Source organism: Dreissena polymorpha, chromosome 3, assembly GCF_020536995.1.
Source record: "Dreissena polymorpha isolate Duluth1 chromosome 3, UMN_Dpol_1.0, whole genome shotgun sequence".
Lineage (NCBI taxonomy): Eukaryota > Metazoa > Mollusca > Bivalvia > Myida > Dreissenidae > Dreissena > Dreissena polymorpha.
Window position 1 is genome coordinate 142,887,414 of NC_068357.1, and position 10,585 is coordinate 142,897,998.

At 34.6% G+C, this 10,585-nt stretch overlaps 1 protein-coding gene across 2 annotated transcripts in view; it reads right to left on the minus strand.

The window, feature by feature from the left end:
* Positions 1–9,513, minus strand: part of LOC127871773 (metastasis-associated protein MTA3-like) — a 28,350-nt gene extending 18,837 nt beyond the window's left edge. The window contains exons 1-12 of one of the 2 annotated variants that reach the window (XM_052414951.1): positions 9,280–9,513; positions 8,743–8,810; positions 8,438–8,531; positions 7,304–7,500; positions 6,839–6,956; positions 6,127–6,229; positions 5,190–5,289; positions 3,942–4,130; positions 3,386–3,519; positions 2,336–2,421; positions 1,998–2,114; positions 25–57 (exon numbers count right to left, since the gene is read on the minus strand). In XM_052414951.1, coding sequence (XP_052270911.1) covers positions 25–57; positions 1,998–2,114; positions 2,336–2,421; positions 3,386–3,519; positions 3,942–4,130; positions 5,190–5,289; positions 6,127–6,229; positions 6,839–6,956; positions 7,304–7,500; positions 8,438–8,531; positions 8,743–8,810; positions 9,280–9,307 — 1,267 coding nt within the window. In that variant the 5' untranslated portion in view covers positions 9,308–9,513. The remainder of the gene's footprint in view (positions 1–24; positions 58–1,997; positions 2,115–2,335; positions 2,422–3,385; positions 3,520–3,941; positions 4,131–5,189; positions 5,290–6,126; positions 6,230–6,838; positions 6,957–7,303; positions 7,501–8,437; positions 8,532–8,742; positions 8,811–9,279) is intronic. The other variant, XM_052414949.1, reaches the window with a different exon arrangement.
* Between the last annotated feature and the right edge of the window lie 1,072 nt (positions 9,514–10,585).

Genomic DNA, 10,585 nt, shown 5'->3' on the forward strand with positions numbered 1-10,585 from the left:
TTGAACACCAAAAAGCTTGCTAACCTTGCCTTTGCGCTGGTGCTGGCCTTTCACCATCTGTTGTGAAATTACAAATTAATTTAAATTTAACATAGATACATCAAAGTTCACGTTTCCCAATATGAAACAGTATTTAAAATTAAAGATTCTGTAGTTTATGATCAAGCAAAACATAAATTTGAAACAAGAAACCGTCGGAGATGGTTGATGCTCCCCAAAGTTTTTTTTGTCACAATATTGCACTATATATTCAGATAAAAGGAATTGTCTTGAGGGCACAGTAGTTGGGGGGACAAGAATTTTTTTATATAAAATTTCAAAGGGCCATAACTCTGTGAAAAATCATCCGACCAAAACCCGCTGAAAATATGCACATCTCCTCTTGGTAGTGAAGCTTCCCATAAAGTTTCATTGAATTCCGGTCATTAGTTGCCGAGAAATAGCCCGGACAAGAATTGCACTATATGTACATTTAATGGAAAATTTCAAAGAGCCATAACTCTGTGAAAAATCATCCGACCTGAACCCGCTGATAATATGCACATCTCCTTTTGGTAGTGAAGCTTCCCATAAAGTTTCATTGAATTCGGTCATTACTTGCTGAGAAATAGCCCGAACAAAAATTGTGCAGGGATGGACACACGGACGGACAGACAGACGAAGAGGCGACTATATGCTCCCCCAATTTTTTCATAAAAATTATGGAAATAACAAAAGATTCTGAACATTTTATAGGCTGCTAATAAATATATCAAAGTTAATGACTTATTTGAAAACTCTCATGGCAATTATAGATACCTATCAATTCATCCAAAACATGGCTACATGTCAAGGATGTCATTATCCTATGTAACAAAAGACTTATATCTTAATCTTAAATGCTTTGGAACAAATGACCTGCTTCACCACGGATGGATGTCATCAATCACAATTTTGGTTCCTGAGCAATTGATTAAAAATGATTACAGGGCTTGTTTATTCTAAAGCTTTAGCTGAATATAGATTGGTTCAACGCTACTTTTTTCTCCATATTCTAAAGCTATGGTCCCTACTGCGGAGCCTTATATAAAACAAGAGCTGTGTTCATGAAACACAATGCCTCCTGCTGCGCCGCTTGAAGCCACATATTTGACCTTTGACCTTGAAGGATGGCATTGACCTTTCACCACTCAAAATGTGCACAGTGCCCCAGATAATTATTTGGAAAATAGGGTTTTCACCCATTGATTTTGAAAAATAGGGTGAATTCATTCTCGAAATAGGGTGAAATGAGTTATAAAAATGCAAACCTTAAAATCATCGCTGCTTTACTTCAGTTGAAGCTGCACCCTTGTATTGATTCAATAAAACTGTAAACTAATATAATTAACTTAAATAAACTGATGTTTCATAGAGTATTTAATCCTTGAAACAGTCCATATATAAATATAAACTTTGAAATTTAAAAAAAAACTGATGTTAACTGACATCTTTGTAAATGTCAAACTTATCGACTGATATTTTGGCACGACTAGTGCGGACGTCTTTCAACCTCTCTAAGACATTTTTATTTCGCATCATAAAGAGAAAATACCGAAAATGAGCAAAGCATTTTCGATCGAAGCAATTGTTTTGTACGCATTTAATTTGACGAATTTGCGTTTAAGTCAAATTGGTTGCGTTTTCAATACGCATGATATTGTATTTCTTTGCGTTTTCAAACATTTTAATAGGGTGAAAGACGCAGATACGCTGCTTATCTGGGGCACTGTGTGCGGCTCCATGAAATACATGTGCATGCCAAATATCAAGTTGCTATCATCATTATTGCAAAAATTATGACCAAGTTTACAGTTTTGGGACAGACACACACATACAATGACAGGCAGACACATACAATGAAAGACAGACAGACAGGCCAAAAACAATATACCCCCGATCAATCGATCCAGGGGCATAAAAACTTGACAACACCGCATAAAGTGAGAAGTTTCAAGCATGTTTGGACTGTTTCATACCAAGCCGGGTGGGCATCTTCAAGCCTCCGTACTTCTTCCAGTAGATCCAACAGGATGAACACAATCGGCACTGCATGTGAGTCGGGCCCCAGGAATACCACTGGCCGGAGTGGGCAGCTACAGTGTGTAAAACAGAAATGAGCCACGATCTGGGAAAATGGGGCTTTAAGTGGCTTAATTTAAAATGTTTGAAGATTTGCATTAAACTCTGTTATATTCTTTTCTGTGCAGGAAAAAAATGATACTTTTCATCAATACTTTTGTATGATGTTGCAAAAGCATTTTGACCTTGAATGCTTTCAAAAATTGTTTGTCACTATTAATAAAAGTACATTTACCATAGCAGCTTTCACAGGCTCGACCCGACACCTGTCCATCTATACCATTGATTTTGCCATTGATTGCCGCTGGATTAGGTTTGTTGCTAAAAATAGTGCAATTCAACATAAAAGAATTCTGTTCAAATCAAAATTTCTAAACATGGATAATACACTACCTAATGCAGTGCCACTGCTAGGCCTATATCGAAGGGTGCAGAACCCTTCTGCCTCTGGACCAACACTGCCCCCCTTGGAATTCCCTTTTTTTTCTTATAATATTCGGGGGTGTGATTTAAGAACCAACCCAGGGGAGGACAATGCCCTACCACCTTACAAAGCTGAACTAAACTCTTCATTTTCACATAGACCCAGCAAGGTTGATTACTATTTGTAACATTAGTTTGACATGGAAAGGGAGAAAATCAGCTGAAAGGAGGAAAAATCACAACCCTGAATATAATGTTCAGAAAATTGTACCGGTATTAGTAGGTCCAATAAATTATATAAATGTACACAGTAATACTAGATTTTACTAATAATAGAACTATATAAAAAATTAAAATACATGTAAAACGAAATATATAACACATGTTACATTGCAAATATGACAAAGAGATGTACGATTTCATGCCCTAAAGTGCTCTTTTGCCAAAGTAGCACCCTGACTTTATCAAATGCTAGCTGGAGCAATACCTACTGGTTATTGCAATTAATAAAATGTCAAAGTAGAAACTAGTTCGTTAGAACAGGTATAAAGATCTAATACAATTTATATTCCTGCATGCAAGCTTATACAATTAACATATCAATTAGCATAAGCAGAAAATGAAACAACTCATTTTTTAGTGATATAAATTGACTGTTAGATAAAACACGCCCATATTCAAGTTATTCATATAAAACTACTTAAGACAAAGAAAATTGTACATATATTGAACATGAGTATCTGACCAAGTGCACCAATATCCTGCTTTTGTTTATTTAGTTTATTTTTTTCCGAATGATTACTTACAAAATAATAACAACACTACGAAGAAAACAGATGTTGTAGTTGAAACAATGTCTTACTAGTTTGGAATGTAGACTTGTTTGAGTTTGCTCTCTGCCTCAGCAGCTTTGATACGCTTCTGCTGTACGTATCTGTCTGTTGTCTTCCACATGTAGTAATATTCAATAATACTTTTTATGGATTTCCAAGGTAACTGAAAGTAATTATTTTTATATTTGAGTTGCCTCCCTCAACCTGTACAAATAATAAACAGCAATTGTAATACATGTCAAGGGAGATAACTTTTGCAATGCTTTTAACATAACTCACTTGGTTATTCCCTTTGACAGTAATCAAGTTTGATAATATGTTAAACAAACATATTCCAGGATATATATATTTAACAAACTTATGATACTTGGGCTTAAATTACCAAAAACTTCAACAGGTGAAATAACCACAATTCATACTACATGTATCAGTATTTCCATTTTTCAATTGTCTACCATCATATCATTGACAAGCCCTGGGCTATTGGTCTTGTATGCATGTGACATCACTTCAGCCAACTTTTGTAGGAAACTTTTCAGAAATATGGCCATGATGACTGACCAATATGATGCAAACATCACTCACAAAGTCATGTCTGATATCAATGAAGTCTTTCCCGTATTTATCGAGGGCCTCCTCAAACAGGTTGGCCTCTGACGCTGACCACTCCTCCATCTCATCCCGACACAGTACTGGGCCCCCTGGGGGCACTAGGCTACCTATGGCCTTGCCAATGTCGTAACCGCTACGGTGTAATGTGTGCATCGCATTGAACTGTATACATAGGGGAGTAGAAGAATTAGATTTTGTATCTGTTAGAAAACCATGTTTGGTTAAGTTTAATTCACAAAGAAAGTCAACCATTGTTTACTTCCTGAATTAACTTCCACAACAAAACTTTTGGTGAATCAAACCAAATCTTACAAGACTTACATAAATTGATTAGTATTTTTAGAAGCCATGGCTTATTTGGCTGATTTTATAGCCATTATTGGTTCCCTATGGCAGAGAGTATACTTTTCCCCCAATTCCCTTCCAAAAATTCTTAACTGATTATTTGACAAAAGGATGTTTAGTCTTGAATTAAAGAGTTTTAAGTTGTGATGGTGATTCAGTGCTCCAGCTAGGCCTAAATTAAAGGGCGCCCCGCCCTGCCCTTCCGAACCTCCACCCTGCCCTTCCTAGGGCCCCCACTGCCCTTAAAAAAAAATAAAAAAAATTTACATATGATAATTAATAAATCTCTTATTACATTGTATTTAATTTATTCCTCATTGTATACATTAAATTTGTATTGTTTAATAATGGTTTAATAATAATGGGAACAATATATTCTAACAAGTATTAAATTAACATGCCACAGGAAGCATTCCTGAAACGACCGCGCGTCCTCAAGTGCCCTTTTGACAAACTACTGCGCGTTGAAAAAGCCCTTTTGACAAAAAAGCCCCCCCTGCCCTTTTCAAATCCTAGCTGGAGCAATATGATTTCATTGATATGATTATGTGTTGAAATGTTCTATATGAGTTTAATCACCATTAATTTCAAAATTTCTACATCAAAGAAATCATTTTTCGACAATTTAAATTAAATTGAAACTAATTCAATATTTTGCGAGTTAAGGTAATATACTCCAAAGCCCTGGTACATATGTTTTCCTTTTTTATCATACATGTACACGTTGATGTTACAAGCGATCATTTACAGAAAAGTCTAGCTCTAACTAAACCAGAAAACACTCATTTAAAGGCATGAAAAGACATTTACCAACATAAGAAAACATTCATTTAAATACATGAAAATACTCATTTAAATACATGAAAAGACACATACCAATGTAATATCTCTACTGGCTGCAGCTGAGCTCATATGTAGACTAGGTTGACGAACGGTACTCGTGCAGTCCAGAGCACGAGCGAAAGTACCCACAGACCTGAAAATAAAGGCACAGACTCATCAGAACTCCTTAAAACAGAGAGTCTATGGGAAAACTGGGCTTAATGCATACATGTAAAGTGTTGTCCTAAATTTATTTAATTAGCCTCTGCAGTCTGTTTGTATGTTCTTTCTATTAGAAGAAATCTTTTGTTAATGAAAATCCAGTTGAGGAGAAAAGTGTCGTTGCTGGCTAGCCTGTGAGGACTGCAACCACTCATCTGGGACAACATTTTACAAACATGCACTTAGCCCCGTTTTGCCAAAGCAAGGCTGATATTGATGGTGCTGTGTATTAAAGGTACTTGTTGACAAATCCTTTTCCTTGTTTCATTCTTGTTTTTTCTAACATATCTTGTCTGATCTGATCTATTCGACAATTTTAATCCTTTGTATTTTTAAGTAACTTTAATAAAGTGGATAAAAGCCTTTTGCAGAATACTACCGAGTGCATCCATTCCAACGATGTCTTTAAAATTGACTTATTAAAGTACCGGGTATGTATCACTTTCAAAGACATTTACACCTTTTACTACAAGGTTTTTCATGTGTGCAAGTTATGTAGCTTGTATCCACCTCCATACTAGTACCTTATACAAATACGTTACGCAATTTTGTTAGTATATGATAAAGTTCCTTTAACAAAAAGTTCAAATGCGTGACATATAACTGGTGGTATAAAAGAGGCAGTTAAAATACAATACACATAAAGCATATAATTTAAAGCCACTTACACACTTCATAAGATGTGTAAGATTTTATTTGTAAGGCAGGTGATTGTTTGAAAACAGATACATGAAACCATGGCAAAATAACTACAAATTGGATAAATTACCTTGCAATGACTAAAAACTGGTCTATCTGTCTGTCGGACAGACTGCATTCTGGATCCCATATCAAATCTTCTAGTTCCTCTACACATCGTCCATCACTCTCACCTGGTTTGAACACCATAAACCACCATGATAAAACATAAAACATCACAAACTTTATACCATTGCATAATATTCTACACAATTTGTACAGCTTTTATGTGGATCCATTTTGTTAAGGCTCCATCAGTTGTGTTTACAGAATTACAAAATGAAGTGAAAAAGGGTCCACACTTATTTGAGGATTGGATTCCCTTTGTACAGTAGTTTTGAGTTCTGACAGATATAGATGTACATGTATACCTAAATCAGTAAGGACTGCAGGGATAGAAATAAGTGGTTGCCCATTGGCCTGACGTAGGTAGATTTAGGTCTGGGCAAATCAATTTCAAAATCAGGTAACCCGTCTGGGCAACTTACTTTTAAAACGCTTTAACAGTTTTCCTGGATTTTTTAGTGTAATTTCTAACTTAAAAGCACAAAGATTCAGGCACTTAAAAATGCATAATACATTGAGTCATGACCGCATTTTTATATAATTATCTTGTTGTTGTTTTTGCAAAAATAAGCATTTAACCATTGCTCTTTGGTTGAGCAACAAAAGCCCAGAGATAGTTGCCCGTCTAGGCAACATTCCATACAAATTTAGTTTCTATCCTTGGACTGACTATTTACCTTCCCGAAGTAATGGCTGTATATCACACTGGTATTTGGGACCCACACGAATCTCGCCTTTATCTGCAAGTAGGGTCTTCTGTTGAGGATCGTAGACCAGTGAGTAGAAAAATGTGTCCTGAAAGTGAACAAGTATACAATTCAGAATTGTTCAGAGAAACATGGCAGAAATACTTAGAACTGTTATTAAAGATGACATCATACTGGTTCCTTGTAAAAACAATCTATCTAATAACACTGAAAATCAATCAGATTTGAGTGCTACACTAAGACATTTCCGTTCAAGTAGTCTGAAAATTGATGTTTACTCAATGTGAATTTAAACCATCTGAGAGAAGAGAGAACCAAAGTGAACTTGTACAAGCCTCATTAAAAGTTAAAAGTTAAATTTTGTTGAGAATAGAGACATTACTATATATTGGTCAGTCTTTCACACAATTTTTAAAATGTATACCATCAACATACTTCTCGATCTAAGTATGACGTCAAAGACTCTGTCTCATTTAGTAAGGTGACGGAACATTTCCCTCGTATATGTGTTGCCGGCAATGTCTCAACTTGTCGAGACAGGAACAGTTCTCGATGTTTTAGTTGGTGCCTGTGTTTGTCAGATACTTCCTGGTCGATCTCTTCCTTTTCCATTTCCTCCTCCATAGAGCCATCTGTAAAATAATTTAAAACTAAAAAGTAGTTTTTGTCAGTCTAACAAATATGGCCATTTGGCATGTTCTATAGTCATTCAGTCCAGATTTATAGTCCGGCAATAACAATGTGCACATTCACCCTTTTAGTAGTAGAATTCTAAAAAGCATGCCTGTGTACCGAGGAAATGTTTGTTTAACTAGTAAATTAACAGGAAATTATTGCTTGTTGGTCAGGTCAATAACTGATTTTCAATGGGCAAGACAAATACAATTTGAAACTGTTATAAAATTTTAAGATAAACTAGTATACAAATTTTCTGTTTCAAATTTTCATCAACAAATGTTAAAATAATATACAACTTCATTCAAGTAACACGCGACTGGTTGTTAGTATTTGCAACTAAAATACACGAATCATGTCTCACACAAATCAGTAACTCTCACTGACAATATATTTTGAGAGATAAGATACTCCTAAAGATCTTTTATTCCAATCCCTGTATTATAACATTTTTATTCTAGCATTTTGTCAAATTAAAAACAGACTGCACACTGCCTTGTTGGCAAATTTAATCTTTTATCTGGTACCATAAATCGCCATTAGCTTGTTAAGTCTAACAAATGTTAATTGAAATATCAGCTTGTATAAAATAACTAAACCAGATTTGCAGGCACAAATGAAATATTGCATACAATTTATTATAAATGGTGGAATGAATTCATGTAGTAAACCTTGTTGTAAAATGTTATGAATGAATTCATTTCAACCAATGAGAATTTACTATGCTGGGACTATTTTCAACCTAAATCCATAAATTATAAGCTTCATGTAAATATTTTACAAATAAATCAACACACATGCTTTAATTATATGTAATTGTATCGACAAAATATAATTTTCAATACATTTTCTCTCCACACTGACTTCGCTATTTTTTAATTTCTTGTCACTTACTTTGATGTTTATCAGCCAATAAAGTAAGTGAGCTGGAAATATCTCTTCTTCTATAGAAGCACATAACCTTTGCTTCCACATTGCCATTTGGTGTCTGAAAAAAATTGTCCAGTTTAAAATGCTACAAGTTCAACATTGTAACACATACCGGTACCTCAACCTAGCAATCAATAAATTGTGATATTATCTATTTTTAACAATGAATTTCCCCATGGGAGCCTTTTCAATTTAGCAGCGTGCATACAGATCGAAGTGCAACACTTGTACCTTGCAGTCACCAAAAAAAATGTATAACAAATTAATACCTTATTCAGTTCTTCAATTCTCCTTATCTGGTATGGAGCTGTAGATGCAGTTTCGAAAAAGACATAATCTGAAAAACATCAGTAGACAGCACAAATGAAATAAAAGACAATTTCAAAAATATAGTCCAGTGATATTTTTTACTGAAAATTAAAATAAAGGTATGTTGCAGTGCCCAACGACTAAAATACATAAATGTTTAGGGCTTCATTACAAATGTCCGGACAATATTATGTTTTGATTTGATTTGTAACTTGTGAAAGATGGTTTTCCCCACATTTTACTACAAGCCGCATAACATCCCGTGCGGGTACCTCACACAACGCTGTTTGAGATTTATAACAAAAGTATTCTAAGAAAAAAGAAAAACATTTCGATTATCAAATAAAAAATATATCTTAACACTTACTTATTGTTCTTCACAAATTTGAATATGTTAACATTTATGCAATTCAATAAAACGTATTCTTCCGCAATACAAATCAACAATGGGATCCATTCTTGGATTTTCGCACGCTCAAATGAAAATCGATGCTTACCTCCAACTCGATACATATTTGCCGCCATTTTTGAATTTCAAAAGTGTATAACACTCCAATAACACAAGAAATACACAATTTGTAATAATTTTTTAAAATATCACGTTTGGGTGATGTCCATTTAAGTCACCCCTCACGACATTTCACGTAGTCGCCATTTGTATCGGCCTAATGTCTTCCTCCTCTTTTCACACATGACGTCATCCGTCCTTCGGCAGCGTTCAGTTTTTGATTTCAATACACACTTTGGTGATGACTGTGTCTAAAGAATAGGCATGTGGGGTGTCTATCGTTAGGCCCAAATGTCGTCTGCAACGCTGTGTAGGTCAATTAAACTGGCAACTATTCTGGTTCCAGATATTTCTCAAAGTAACGAAAACTTGTAAAATTACACAATTAGTCATGTTTAATTGGCATTCAAATACTGATATAGATCTATAGTAGATAATACACTGGTGCACATATTGATTAATACAGCACGAAGCGCAGATATGTACATGTACATTCATTATTTATCTGAGGCCCGAATAAGTGTTCGGGAAAATGAGAATTAGTTGAAAACAGTATATTTAAAGTCATACGACACGGATTATTGTAACATGCAGATATTGAGCTCGCATATCTTTTTATTTTATATTGTGCACATATAATGCAATATATAGTTGAATTTATAGTTATAACCGTATTTAAATCAATAAATATAAGCATAGAATTTGCGATTCCCCAAAACCCTGATCTTGGCCCTACACGCAGCTTTCATTTAGCAATTATATAGATCTTATGTTATGTAAATATTATGTATGATTTTCAGTTCAGACTTAATAAACGTGAATGATGGTGAGTAAAATATTTTAACTGGAATTAATGCGAATATTCGTGCGATCATTTATGCTCAAATAAAACTTACATATGATTTCGGAAATATTTTGACATGTATACAAACCTACGCCTAAGGCATTTTTGTCCAAAAGCACATCGACTCTAAACTTTGTTATAAAAACTTGTATGATTTCGCGTTTTAAAAGTTATTTTAAGAAATGAATCATCCTCAAACTCAACCGGAGGCTATTATGTATTATCGCGAGTGGAAAATAATTTACAATTGCCTTTGAGTGTAAAACTGGGTCTTACGGTAAATTGCGAGGTCGACGACGGGAATGTGAAAGTATGTGAGGGTTCTCTTGAAATATGGATTTAAAATATGTTGATATGTTGTGTTTTTTTGTTCTTTTCACAGTTTTACATGAAACCATTATACTATGACAAACATATATACTTGAAAGCACAATTAAAGAATTTGACGACA